The sequence below is a fragment of the Rhinichthys klamathensis genome, unplaced genomic scaffold (assembly GCF_029890125.1).
Source record: "Rhinichthys klamathensis goyatoka isolate OS25496 unplaced genomic scaffold, OSU_Roscu_1.1 h1tg000201l_1, whole genome shotgun sequence".
Taxonomy (NCBI): domain Eukaryota; kingdom Metazoa; phylum Chordata; class Actinopteri; order Cypriniformes; family Leuciscidae; genus Rhinichthys; species Rhinichthys klamathensis.
In genome coordinates this window covers 318826-334398 of record NW_026606727.1, presented here as the reverse complement: position 1 = coordinate 334398, position 15573 = coordinate 318826, and the positions used below count along the sequence as shown (strand labels likewise).

The following is a 15573-nucleotide window of genomic DNA, read 5'->3' as shown; positions in this document are numbered from 1 at the left end:
GTATTTTTCTATGTACATTTCTGAAATGCACTTTCTGTAAAGCTGCTTTGAAACAATATGTATTGTGAAAAGCGCTATACAAATAAATTTGAATTGAACCACTTTTTTCCAATTTATATTGGACTAAAATGTCCAAATACAATTCCCCCACAATGCCACAGGCACCAACCCCTTTAAACATGCAAGGGTAGAAGAAGCTAAAAGTCTTATAGTGGGTGCTGACAAAAAGTTTAAACAGACCAAACATGGCTAAGACAGCATAACCTGCTACACACTACAATACAGATATCAACAGAGGAAAACCTACAAGTATAACGAGTGAGGTTTGAAGGTTGACTGCACCAGACAGCAAAGGGACTCTGACATTGAAGTCCTTGAGAATGTTTTGGAGATGAAAAGAGATTAAATTCTGGGATGTGTGAAGGCTGTCTGAATGAGAGAGAGAGAACCTGATTGCGCTTGACAGAACCTGGAAGTCATTTGAAAGCGTTTGTTATTTAGAGTGTCTGGAAATCTCCTTAATGGCACTGAGCCTCACCTTGCGGTCCTCTTTGAACAGCTCGGCCGCTGTGGTGAAATGAGGGACGGCATTCTTGCAGTGTGGACACCCTGGGGAAAACAGTAAGATATAAGTATTCATCGAGCTGTCTTCCCTCATAATGCAGAGAACAAACAGCAAGAGGTGATATATCCCAGCATACACAAATAGAGATGAATACTAAAGCGAAAGAACAGAAGAAAATGACTGAATTCTTTAAAAATAAAGACATTACTCGCATGACTAACTTAAGCCAAACAAATACACCTGTGTGTAGCAGGTTAAAATGAAATTAATCTTAATAGCATGTCGAAAGTTGCTTTACTTATTCTCATAGGCCCAACGGTGGCTTTCCTGCGGCAATGCATGTCCATCAAACTTACTAAAGAATAGGCAAGAGTTTCTACCCTCATAACTCCTTTCATTTCCATCATGTTCTTGCAAGGTGGTTTTGAAGCTGACGGTGTTATTATTATGAATTATGCATGGCATTTTGTGTTACATGTTTCAAACAAACAACTTCCATCCATAAACAGCAGCCTAAAGCTAACCGTCTCATTTACCGTGCTAGTTTAGGTTGTGTCATGCAATCTTTTTGCACACATTTGTGCTATTTTACATTTTTAAATGAAAGTTATTCAAGTTCACTTTGGAAAAATGGTGACTTTTAAATGGCAGTTAATGGCACGGTCATAATTTGCAGGGCAGCGAACAAAGGTCTATTTGTGTGAGGAACAAGGCGTCTAATTTAAGACACACGAGGGTCATTATAAATAATGGAGCATAAAGTTGTATACCTCCACTTTTGGCTTATGTTGCCATTATATGAGGAGAAGAAAGGCTGGGCAGGCCTCCAGACTCATGCAAGGTCGATGCGAGTCTGACTCCGTGCCCAGATAGATACGCTAATCAAGAACTCAAAGCGTGGGCAGAAGCTGTACTTAAAATAACAGAGCATAATCATTTTTCATCATATGCAAGAAATGTTTTTGGGAGCGTTTCAATCGACTCTAGTTCAGTAGTAAGTGCACTGCCCTAGGAACTATTTCTAGGTCAAAATAATGAAACTTTTACTCCCTAGAACTTGTGTGCGGACTTGACATTGACATCTGACATACTGGAAGTGGATTGTGAGAACTAAAGCCCTTGAGTCTGCTTGATACCCTCTGATAAGAACATCTCATTTCAACTATCGTGCTCGCTCCGAAGTGTTACCACTGTTATCAGGGTCGCTAGATGATATTTAAACCTTCAGTGTGTACAAATGCAAAGACCTGCCCTATCATTAACTACAAAGTTGCTTCTATAGCAATCCAGACTGCCCACTATCGTGTTCATCAAATTCACCAGAACAAAGCAACACTGATGGAATCATTCAGTAAAGCTCTGCATAGCCTGTTTTAATTGGCACTATTCACACCATAATCTGTGCTACTAATCAGTTTTGATTAACAGTCTTTAATACCCAAAACAAAAGCTACTTTTATTCTTTTTGTTTGTATTACACTTCTAAAAAAAAAGCTGTAATTAAAGAATCCAATGAGACTGAGAGTTCAGTAGATGTAGAGTATGAAACAATACAGTCTGATGTTAAATAATTATGCCATTGTTCATTGAATACACACTGCAATTATGTTACACGCCTCCGTTATGATAACAAAAATGGCATATTAAATTGAAATTGTGTTCTCAATCGTGTGTACAACCAATACTGATGCTGCACAGATTGAAAAAAGTCCAATGACTGATGCAAATTCAGCACAAAAGAGTCGAGTCAGATTTCTATACATTCCTGGGCATAAAAGATAGAACAAAAAAGCCCCAAATGGCTACCACTAAGGGCCAGATTTACTAAACAGGGCAAATTAGCATGAAAACACAATCCCATAAAAGCATTGATGGGAGTGGAAAGTTCTGCGCGTGATCTACTGACGACACTCAAATGAAAGAACACAGACGCAGACGGATCATTTAAATTGATCAAGTAAACAAGTATTGTAAGTAAATAATATCATATCATACAGAACATAGGACCATTATGGGTTTTTTATATTCTGACATTATTTTCATGACAAATTTAGCACATTTCCCCTTCAATTTTCATTGCCGTAACATTTAGATGTATATTATCAAGTATAGAAATTATCATAGCCAAGTACACTACAAAACAGAATGACCTGCACAAATGCTGAATTCGGAACCACATATTAGCATACTACTTTTACTATTTCTGCCATAGAAAGATACGAGTAGTATTCTAGCATGCAAATTCAGCGACAGTTTCTTGCTTTATGTCATCTTGGAGCAAACTTTACACCACAAACAGCAGAAAACATGCATCAAATTACAAGACCAGTCTCCCTGACTATTGCTGTGATCTTGAGATTTGTTTACACAAAAACTCAACATAGCAACACTACAATTCTTGACAACATGTCAACAAACAAGAAGGGAGAAAAAGAAGAAAATGAGCCGAATGCCAATAAGGAGGAGACCGTATTGGGGGAGACGTGGGCAGAATTTTGATGTTTTGTTTTTGGCTCCTGCTTCCCACTGTCTAGCCTTCCTCTTACAATTTCATTGGCTGTTGTTGCTCATCGCAGCTCTTAAGCTAGTGCCAACCTGACGATCTGGTTGGCCAGATTTCGAAACAGTTTGAAATGTATTGTAGCATCTACGCAAATTGGAAGTGTGTCACAACAATTTGGCTACAATCTGGTGCTTTTTGTCACAGATGTACAATATAAAAGAGCAACAAGCTTCAGTCTTGACATATTGCAACTGCCTTAAAATATTATATAAATACTATTATAGGTAGTTACAATTTTTAATGGTAAAAAATAATTTGCATTTACAGTAATGAAAATTGGGGCGTTTTAATTTCTTTCTATGCCTTTTTTCCTTGCCATGGTCACCATTTTCTTGTTTATTGAGGTTTTTTTTTGTAAGGCACTATTCTTTGTAAAGCTGCTATGGAACAATATGTAATATGTAAAAAGCACTATATAACTCAGATGAATTGAAATGAATTGCATTAAACTGTGTTCGACTTCACAAATAATAACAGAGGAAGTAGTTCATCTCCATTTCCAAGGTTTTTGCCATATCAGAAACGTACAGAGATGCAAACATCCTATAAAACTATTACAGTATGGCCTATTGTGAATATTTTAAACATTGTAAAATATTATATGCAGGAAGCTATAGTGTCATTTGGCAGATGTTACGCCACCTGCACATTTCAGTGCTCCATATAATTGCCGTCACACATGATGTTTTAGGAGGATGCAACAAAATACCGCTTCATAATTTTAAAAGGTTTAGAAGGCTGGATACGTACTTCGAGACAGAAACTACAGCTGCGCTATTTTTGAAAAAAAACAGAAGGCTTACATGGAGCATAGAACATGACCAAGGCGTGTTTCTTCTTTTTCAGAGATTCCCTGAAATCCTCGGCTCCCAGGTGGCTCACGCTGGACGGCATCTCCTCCCACGACTTCTCTGGAGGAGGTGGGGCCTGGGGACTGAGAGAGAGAGAGAGAGAGAGAGAGAGAGAGAGAGAGAGAGAGAGAGAGAGAGAGAGAGAGAGAGAGAGAGAGAGAGAGAGAGAGAGAGAGAGAGAGAAAGAGAGAGAAAGAGAGAGAGAGAGAGGAAAAGAAAAAAAGAGAGAGATAGACTGTTATTAAATAGGTAAGCTTTTAGGCTGAGATCTCTGAAACTATAATACTCGTAGCCAAGTTAGGTCATTATATAATAACTATACAGATTTGTATTATCAATTTAATATACTGAATGAAAAGCTGATGTAATTAGTCTTGCACCTGTGAATTTAACGAAACTGCATGGCTCCAAAAGCATTTAGACACTTATGCCACAGAATTACACGTAAAATAAATAAATTAGGTTACACTTTATTTTAAGGTGTCTGTGTTACACTTTAATTATACATTTAAGTACGGAGTAATAATAAGTAACTTGTGTACTTACTATAGGGGAAGGGTTAAGATGTTTAGGGTTTAGTTGCATGGAATTATGCATAATTTATAGTTATTACTATAGTAACTACATGTAACGCATGTAAGAAGGACACTGTAAAACAACGTGATTCCAAAAATTATAATAATGAATAATTGGAGCAATTCCAAGAGGGTCCTCGCACCATCTGCTCAGGCCCTAAATAGTGTATTTTTTACACCACATATACATGACCGTTTGGGGTTAGTAAGATTTTTTGATCGAAGAAATGAATACTTTTATGCAGCATAGATTAAATTGATCAAAAGTGATTGTGTGACGACTTTCACATTGATACATTGACGGTTTCCATTTCAAATAAATGCTGTTCTTTTGAACTTTCTATATTTGATCAAAGAATCAGTTTCCTCAAAAATATTAAGCAGTACAACACTGCAAATAATAATAATAATAAAAAATTGGATCAGAAAATCTGCATATTAGAATAAATGCAGCTTTAGTGAACATAAGAGACTTCTTTTAAAAACATTAAATACATCTAACTGACCCCAAACCTTCGAACGTTAGTGTATTTTTGTGATTATCATTGTAGTTATTTACTGCAATGACAATATACTTTTTGAGGGCATTTTACTAGGAGCACTGTACAAGCAGAAAATTTAGGGGCACACCTTAAATCGACCTGCAACGCAAATATTCCCATTTTCCCCCATTTTAACTTTATTACTGACAAATGCTTTGGTAATAAATAGACTTAACTGACAGAAATTACAATGTGCAAGAACCAAAGCTTAACAAAATGTACATCCATAGATGCAAACAAAGCATGTGGTCACCATTGATCATGTTGATCATGAATGAGAGATAAGTGGCATCCTTAATCTTCTCATGGGTCTTCTGTTTGAGTGAATCTGCACATGCTGTGTCGTTGCTGTATGCAGGATTCAATTTTATGCCATTCTTTCTTAACAACTCAATTTGTCACTTGAATTCGGTGAATGGTAATTCCTCCTTAGCTATGAAATACGCTGTGTTAAATTTCACTATCATCTGCTGACTGAATGTTAGCTTCCTGTCAGTGAAATGCTGATGGAAGTGGCGATGCGGTTTCATTAATGTATCTGTCCCGGCATATTTTATGCTTCAAGCTGCTCTTGTGTGCAGCGCCGCCGCTCCCACCACGTGCATCACGCGCTGTGCGTAGGGCACCAAGTGCTGAGGGGGCACCAAAAATAGCCTAATGAAAAATCAACCATCATATCATAGTCATAATAATTAATTATAATGCCGATATTATTTCAGTATAGAAATATTATTAGGCACTTTTTAGGGATGTATATAACAAAACAGGCGGAACAAGAGTATTTAATTGCTCTAAAAAGTAACGATGGTGCCGCCGCCTCAGTGTTCCGTTGGATTGCGCATTAAAAAGTTAAAGTAAAACTGGCAAAAAACTGGTAAAACTGGCATCATAAAGGAATTATGCTTAGGGCACCAAAATGGCTAGCAGCAGTACTGCTTGCGTGTCATGTTTAAACTGCGGTACCGGTTGCCTCAGCAAACTTGGTTTTCCCCGCGTGTTTTAGACCACACCGAGAGCAGAAGATACAGTTGTTGGTGTTGGTGTTTTTGCAATATCTAAGCCAAGTAAACTCCCTCAACCATTCCTGTCAGAAATATTGTTGTCTTGCCTTTTTCGCCAGAATGGCTTCTTCTGACTTATCATCTGATTTTTCCTTCTCAGCAATTTGTTGCTGTAGAGGACCTGGCTTTGGTGAGAAAAATGTGTCAATGGCCCTGTCCCAAATTGCACCCTAAACACTCGCGGTCTTCCTACGAGTCCGCACTTTCATGACGTAATGGCACTTTGGTCGCCGGGAAGAAGTCTGCTGCAGAGTTTGCACCAGTGCGGGTTTGGCAATCGTGTGCATCGAGGGTGCATTTTGACCGCAAAGGGGGCGCACCATTTCGCACCGAGTTGTGAGCACCCTTCTGAAACCTAAAATTAGCCTACGTTCTCGTAGGACTAAAGAAAATCTAAACTCGTGCTCTCCTGACTTCCCATGTCCCATGGTATTACCAAATTGCATGTCTACAAGTCTGCAATAATGCTATGAGACTGACAACAGGCTTGGCCCTGGCGTTCTGGGACCTGTGAGATGGCATAGTCATGCACTTCAACTCAAAGTCGATGCCCGCACAGCAGGACTGCTCCAGGATCACAGCAAGGGCAAGCTCTTCCACTGAGAGGTCAGTTTAGCAGTGATTGATTGAAGTCAAGCTCCGTTGAACATTCCAAAAAGTCAAGGGAGGCAGCAGTGTAAAAGTCAATTCTCAGGCTCCCAGCCCACATGCAGGCCGCTCTTTCGAATCAGTCAGTGTGTGTTTTCCAGAGCATGTTCCCATTGACTGAACCCCTGTCAGTTACGTGGCCCACTTAGTGTGAAGTTCAGTAATGCGTGAAAAACATCCATGTCAAATGTGTGTGACCCTTTCAAACAATTCTGCACCGTCTCACTGAAAAGATTAACTTTTCCCCCCAAAAGTCTAGCACTTGTTTTAAGTAGGTAACATTCAGTTACCACTTTAACATATAAAACAAAACCACAAAGTGGGTGCTTGGACACATTTTTAGTATTTATAACAGACCTTCCTGACTATTTATAGAGTTAAGAGATTGTAGAGGGTAAGAGCAGCTCAACGAAAAGCAATTTATGCCTCACCTGTCCCTGACCTTAGCTGAGCACTAAATCTACCTCCATAATAAATAAACTACAAAGTGTGAAGAAATAAATGAAAGCAAAAACAAGCTTTTACCCATCCAGACCTTAATCCACCTACATAACTACATCCACAGTCAAAAACAGCCATTGTGTTTTATCTGTTTTGCACATTAACGCCTCTACAGAGATGCACTGCAAAAACAGCACCTCTTCAAGGCATTTTATACACTTTAATATAGGGACAGTAGAGAGAGAGAGAGAGAGAGATAAAAATAATAATAAATACATTTAATTTAATTTCTCATGCTGATGGTCAGTAAACCATGGAACAGCAGAGTGGAAAAGACAGTTAACTCACTTCTGCAGCCACTCGATGATCTTGTCTTTGCTCCGAAGTTGAGGAAGCGTGTACTTCTCCTCGCCCTTTTCAAAGTACTTCACTGTGGGGAAGCCTGAGATTTTAAACCGCTCTCCGATGGACTTGTGAATGGTGGCATCCACTGCTGCCAAAGCACCTGGGCTCTAAAACCATATAGATATATAAAGAGAGAAAAAAACTATTTACTAAGTTTCAGCTTAAAAACAACACTATGGGCCCTATTTTAACGATCTGAAACGCAAGTATCAAGCGCGAAGCGCAAGTGACTTTGTGGGCGGGTCTTGGGCGCTGTTGCTATTTTACCGGCGGGATAAATGACTCTCAGTAGCACCTCATTGCAGTACACGAGATCCAGGGGGCGGAGTTGGATCCAGATCTAAGGGGTGGAGATGGGTAGGATTAGGGGTGGGGTTAGAGATCAGGGGGCGGAGATGAGTAGGATTAGGGGTGGGGTTAGGGATCAGGGGGCGGAGATGGGTAGGATTAGGGGTGGGGTTAGGGATCAGGGGGCGGAGATGGGTAGGATTAGGGGTGGGGTTAGAGATCAGGGGGCAGAGATGAGTAGGATTAGGGGTGGGGTTAGACATCAGGGGGCGGAGATGAGTAGGATAAGGGGTGGGGTTAGGGATCAGGGGGCGGAGATGGGTAGGTTTAGGCATATGTAAGGTGGGAGGAGTTGGATCTGGATCAAACTCCTCCCCCTGGATTTCGTGTTCTGCAGTGAGGACCATCTCATGAGTCTTGCGCCCGACACAAGTTTAAAAGGGGTTGGTCTGAAATAGCTTTATTATTCATAGGTGTGGTTTGGGCGTAACGTGAAATAAACCAATCAGAGCGTCATCCAACATATCCTTTAAGAGCAGGTGCGCATATTGCATGGCGGATTGTTATTATTATGGCGGATTTACCAGGCGCGCACCAGGAGCGGTTCACAGCCGAGGAGACCGACGTTCTTGTCAGGGCCGTGAAAGACAGAGAAGTGACGTTGTATGGGGATGGGATATTTCTTTTTTCCTGGTTCTTGACGGACAAACTAATTTGTCAGATGTCCTTATATACATATGTGTCTTGCCACTATTGGGCAAACAGGTCTGATCCGTCATTACTACAATTAGCCTGAAAAATTTGGGTAAATGTGTGAGCTAGATTTAGGCCTACATTTTTTTACATCTTCATGGACACCACAATGATTTCCCTCATGTGTTAATATTTTTCCTTGTTATAATGTATGATTTGCAAAAATAAAAACTGCTGCATCTGTGTTGATGAGAGAATCAAAGTGTATGCGCGTTGTGCACCCGCTACATTATGGCCAAGCATGCGCGCTTAAAATAGCATTATGAACAACGCGCAACGCGCCACTGACTTTAGACTAGGTTTTTTCTGGTCAGTGGCGGAATTGTTTTCTGGAACTACAAAATAGTACTAGGGAATGTTTGCGCCGAAACACGCCTCCTTTTTGCGCCGACCCGCCCAGGGAGCGCAAGTTCATTTCCTAGTTTACCGACATGCGTCTGTGGAGGGAATAGCGCTTTGCGCGGGTGCAAAATAGGAATGATACATGCGTCAGTGCACAAAGTAATTTGCGCCGGGTGCAAGATAGGGCCCTATATGTTATCTGACAGCTGATTAATCAAAATACATAAATATCATAAAAAACATAGATACTACATGTTGGACATTGTTGGTCCATTTGTTAAATAAAAAAAAGCCTGTGCTAACTGATCTTTTTCAATGTGATCGACGTGCCACGCAATTTAGAGATGCTCATTTTTAATCCAAATCACTCTCTAAAAACTTTCCAGCAATTATGGAACTCATTAAGTTTCAAATGTCTACGCACAACTTAATTAAAATCATGAGGCTACATAATTTGAGAACAGAGCAAGTTGTCACTCTAATACTGATTGTGTTCTGTGGTTGAAGGGACCTCCTGTAGGTGGAGTAGATGAGATGCATAATTATTCAACAATTTCAAAAGCTCAGGAGAGGAGATTGAGAATACAGCCATCAAATTATCTCAAATTCAAGTTCAAACGTTACATTTTAAAACCAATTTCTGTATATCTAAAGATAGAATATATCTATCTTTATATCGAACTGGTTTTAAAATGTTAGGGAATGTTAAAGTTAACATGTTAATTCATGTGATTTAAAAACAACGACAACAAAAAACAATAATTTGCATTGGGTGCATTTCGAGAAATGATATCATATCTGTTATTTTTTTCTGCGAGTGGGATACAAAGAGCACCGCTGCATAAATATACCCTACAAATTGCAGAAAATCATATTTACACAAAGGCCTAATGTATAGACAGATTTATGCATTTACACCCCCAGTTTAAACACAATCAATTTGTGGAGACAACAAGCAGGTCGTTTTAATGAAATGACAGCACAACTTGGCACAGTTTTGTTCCCACCATTATATAGATGCAGAATGGATTGTCATTATGAATGTTTCCTCAGCTTAAACTTAATTAACTGCCTCTATTTGCAAACATCTGTCAGTGGGATACCTTAAATCTATAATGAGAGCCTGAGACATTATCACAAACAAAGGATTTGTGTTTGAGTTGAGGCACCAACCCTGCAGGGGCCAAATAATCTATGGACAGCTATTGGATCTGTGAGCCAATTAGAAGTGTATGCAAACCAAACTGCTTGACAAACAATACACAAACACATCTCATTAAAGTAACGGAACTGCATTTCAACAACACACTTGAGAGATAAGCGCAGCCGCTTCAATTTCTCCACCATCCACTTGCAAAATGTCATGTTCGCAACCCAGTCATATATGCACATTTAAACACCCTTATTCCAAACTCTCAGCGAGATGCAAATTCAAAACATTTTTGACAAGTGGACTCTCTCTTTAAACTGTGTGTATGGCCGAGAGCAAAAGGAATGAGAAAAATAAATGACTTCAGCTCTCTCAAGGGAGAAGATGTGAGGACTAGAGCATGCATTAGATAATGCATAACGTGTCGTTATTGAACTCTGGGAAGAGCATCACTCCGAGTAGCTCCAAGCTGAAGGCTAGAGGGACGGCACAGAGGAAAGGGGAAATGAGATAAATACTCCAACTATAAGGCTCTGGTGTCTGCAGTTGGCCTGCAACTGTGGGCTAGAGAGCAGAGCCAGCGCAGCGGACAGCCCTGGAAAATGAGAAACACACCACTCGCACAACATGACCAGAGATGTTTGTGAACTGTAATTGTCTCATGTTGTAACTTTAAAGCTTAAAAAAACATCATATCATGGAAGGACAGACATTTTGAATCGAAAGTTTGTTGAAGAGCAAAACATTATTTTGGGATTTGCCACAGGGTGTTATTAAATTGTCTAGGATGATGGGAAATTACAATTGGCTTTTTCCAATCAAGTCAATTGGACACAGACTTTTTACAAGGAATGCCTCAAAGCAAAAATAACACATCTAGAACCATTTCATTAAGTACACAGGTGCTATCCTGCCTCTATGTTCTCTCTTGCAAATATACAATCTCCATGTCAGATAATTAGTATGAAGAAACTCACATCTGGGTCTTTGTTGAGGATCTCAGCAGCTTCATCATACTCTGGCTTCATCTTCTTACAGTGGCCACACCCTAAAGACCATCGCAAGGAAGAAAATCTGAACGTGAATCATTTTAACATTAGCACGCAACCAAAAAAAGTTTGAGAAACAAAAATGTTTCTACAAAATTTATACAGTAGGGCCGTCGAAGTTAATGTGCACTTTAAGATATTATCAAATCTGATTAGCATTATGATTTTTTACATTCACCAGACTTTATAATATTACTACTTCACTCTGCTTTCTAGATTGATCACAAATTATGACATTAATTGTAATTTTTATTCTATTGACAGCATTGGTTTTTAACAGTAAAATAAACAAACAAGCATGTAGTTCTGTGAAAGATTTTGTTTAACAAAGTAGTTCAAAAGTTTGGGGTCAGTAAGATTTAAAAAAAAAGAAATGAATAATTCAGCAAGGATGCATTAAATTGATCAAAAGCGACAGTAAATATTTTGACATCAATACAAAAGATTCTGATTTCAAATCAATGCCGTTCTTTTGAATGTTCTCTTCATCAATGAATCCTGAAAAACATGCATCACAGTTTCCACAAAATAATTAAGCTGTGTTGTCAACAAGAAAATGTTACTTAAGCGTATCAAAACCATATCAGAATGATTTCTGAAGGATCATGTGATACTGAGTAATGGCTGCTGAAAATTCAGCTTTGCCATCATAGGATTAAATTGCATTTTAAAATATTTAAAATATTAGTATTACAATAGAAAAGTTATTTTAAATTGTAATAATATTTCACATTATTACTGTTATAACTGTATTTTACTCGTGAGCATAGGAACTGTTTAAAACAAAAAAAGTTAATATTACCAGTGTAAATAAATACACAATAAATCCAATCTAAAGTTACGAAAGGTAGTGTTTATACATCAAAACATTTAGAAAACCCTGCTATAAATGGTGGTTTGATGCCTGGCCTGCTTGGATTGTTTTAAAGAGGTTTGGATCAAACTGGAAGACCAGCTAAACACCAACAAACCATCTTAGGCCAGTTTAACAGGGCTGTCATACATAATTGACATAGCATGAAAACAGCAGAAACTCAATATCCATAAGAGACTACAACATGAAATGATCAGAATCAGCACTCATCTGGAAAAAAATTATATTTCCCTTCCAAGTATTTAAAGATATTCCTTTCCAATTCTCCATCTGTCACATAATCATAACAGCCTTTCCAGTAAACGTAAGCCAGAGCTCACCATGTCAAGCTTGGATTTATTATGCATTTATTTACACTATGGGAATATGAAAAAAATCTGGTCACTGATTTATAAATGTGTTTGCATTTTTGCTAAGAATGATGCAACAGTTATTTTTATTAATAGAAGTGATGCATGAAATTTGCACACTGAAGGGGGGTGTCAGTATGCATTGCGTCTCATAGTTAATCAGATGCAGAAAAAAGGGTAATTTTTTTCACCTAACTCAGCAGTGTCGATTATGTGTGTTGAGAGGACAAACCGATGTTGTCATTGGCATGATAATAACTATTTTGATAATAACTGCGTGCATGTGAACCGGGGTTTGTGTCTAAACAAGGATATTGCATTTGGTCTAGCTGATGAGAATGTAAACGAGTCATTCCGTACATTCTCCATGTGGAGAGAGAGTTTGTCTATATACTATAGGATCAGTAGCAGATTGGTAGGATACACCCTGTGCCGTACAGGTAATGAATATGTTCTATCAGAGGTGTTTGATCAAAAATGTATGAAACCTGAGAGCCATCTTCCTTTAATCACTATAAAAGCAACCTCCCAAGAAACTGAAATACTGCCGACATGCTCATATCAGCAAATCTGTGTTTGGCAGATTCATCTGAGAATAAAATTGATAGACAAAAACATCAGCAGCACACAAGTGCAATTCCACCACGATACATTTGTCTCTCTTTGAACTCCTAATTAGACTTAAAAAAATGACTGGTAATGATCCTCATACTGTAAAATATCCATGTACTGTACAATAATTTTACATGGCACTCCAATGTACTTCAAATAGTACTATAGTTCTATGTGTACAAAACATTATGGTGTTATTATAATAACATTTCCAAAAAAACATGGTAATTCAGTGATTTTGACAACTTCCTTGCCAACATTATTCTAACAAGTGAGGATAGTTCACCCAAAAATGAAAATTATGTCATCATTTACACACCCTCATGTAGTTACAACCCTGTAGGATTTTCTTGCTCTTGTGGAACTCAAAAAAGGTGGATGTCACTGGCTTTAATTAAACAAGTTGAAGGAATTATGGAATTCGTACTGGTTTGGAATGACATAAGTGACAATTTTAATTTTTAAGTGCACTATTCCTTTAACTACCCCTAAATTTGAATGTCATTCAAGTCCCAAGCCCAGCCCTTAACCGAACCCTAACATCATATTGGTTGATAGATACAGTATATTCTTCCAGGAACAATAAAGATGATACTTGTAAAAATCAGTCACCATGACCAGCAAGAGCCGTGTTGTTAATACTCACAGGGAGCGTAGAACATGACCAAGGCTGAAGGATGCTCCTGCAGGAACGTGTCAAAAGAATCATCGGTCAGATGGAAGACCGCTGAGCTGGACTCTGACCAGGGCACCTCTGGAGTTTTAGGCTGTGGAGGCTGAGGGCTACGCAACAAACACAAGTAGTTAAAATCATTTCCATTAGTCAATATGTTTTTGTTGTCTCAAAGCCTATGAACTTCATGACTCAGCTAATGACTAATGAGAGTCACCTAAGCTCTAAGTTGGACACTGCCAGTACACTACATCTGGTGGGGAACGGTCACACCCACATGACTGAAGAGAACTTGTCTGAGCCTGCAATTCACATCTGTCTCCTGATGGGCCCTGTGCCCATACAAGAACAGTCCAAATGATTCCCTCGTAGAGTGCAAAGAGTCAAAAGCTTGGCTCCTAGAAGTGCGTCAGCTGAACAAAGACTAGCCAGAGGCAGCTTTGCCAGAGACAAACACTAGCAAACTCAACCATTTAGTGGGTAAAATGCACTAAATGGTTGGGTTTGCTAATGTTTTCCCTTTTTTTCATTCAAAATCAAGTACACTATATGGTTGGGTTTGCTAGAGTTTTCACTTTACTTTAAGGGTGATCAATCTTGAAGACGTCCACGATCTACTTTTCAAGCGAATCGTGGAGATTGCGATCTTTTATGTCCTCATAATAACGTTAAAACGACAAGAATGACTGCCTAATAGATGGCTGTGCTGATTGGCCAAATTATATCATGTGTGTCTATCATGTGTCTTTCATGCCTGGTGACCATTTTGACAGCTGATTCTATAATTCAATGTTGTGTTTTAAATTGCACAAAGAGAGAAATCCATAGGCTTGTTCCAGTCTGGATATTCTCTATAGTACATCTCAACATTGGGAAGATTGTGATTCAGATCGTGGATTGTGATTATGTGTTATAGGATCCTAACTTTATTTTTTGGGAAGATTGCCCACCACCCCTACTTTACTTCATTCAAATTTAATTCTACAAGACAAGCCAGGGACATCTGCAAGTGTTTTGAGAGCAGGAAGTCACAATTGGAATCTCTTAACATGCACTTGTATTAGTCAATCAACTGCAGCTGTCATATAGTTTATGGGATTGCAATAATGATTTTCTGTTTCTCACAAACTATAGACCACCCACAGTCCCTACACTGGCTGTCTCATACAGCACACGAAAATGGTAAGAGCCGACTGAAAACGCTAGTTCCAAACGAACTGGTTACCCACTTTTATTGTGTTCATATACTTTTAAGTGTTTATAATGTACCGGTTTTCTACGGTGATCATTTTTGAGGAACAACCAATCACTGGATTTTTTTGCCTGGTTAGTGGCATCAAATATTTGAAATGCTACTGTTCAGTTTAGGGTTGGCAAGAATTTGTTTTCAAAAGAAGTCTCTTATGCTCACCAGGCTGCATTTATTTGATCACAAATACATTCAAATATTGTGAAATATTATTACAAATTAAAATAACCGTTTTCTATTTTAATATATTAGAAAATGTAATTTATTCCTGTGATGGCAAAGTTGAATTTCCAGCAGTCATCACTCCAGTTTCAGTGTCACATGATCCTTCAGAAATCGTTCTAATATGCTGATTTGGTGTTCATTTCATTATTATCAATGTTGTAAATGGTTTTGCGCAAACCGTTTTTCCTTTTTCAGGATTCTAAGATGAATGGAAAGAAGGACAGCATTTTTGGTAGCATTATTTTGTAGGATTGTATGGTCACTTTTGAGAAATTTAATGCATCCTTGCGGAGTAAAAACATAACTTAATTTTTTTTTTAAAATACTGAGCCAAAACTTTTGAACTACTGTGTATTT

The 15573-nt window shown here is 38.5% G+C and overlaps 1 protein-coding gene across 1 annotated transcript in view; it reads right to left on the bottom strand.

The window, feature by feature from the left end:
• The window catches only part of pdia5 (protein disulfide isomerase family A, member 5), a 63462-nt gene that overhangs the window by 12187 nt on the left and 35702 nt on the right, over positions 1–15573 (bottom strand). Inside the window, exons 11-15 of the mRNA XM_056263168.1 lie at positions 13716–13852; positions 11162–11232; positions 7595–7758; positions 3932–4062; positions 539–609 (exon numbers count right to left, since the gene is read on the bottom strand). Of these exons, the coding sequence (XP_056119143.1) occupies positions 539–609; positions 3932–4062; positions 7595–7758; positions 11162–11232; positions 13716–13852 (574 nt within the window). The remainder of the gene's footprint in view (positions 1–538; positions 610–3931; positions 4063–7594; positions 7759–11161; positions 11233–13715; positions 13853–15573) is intronic.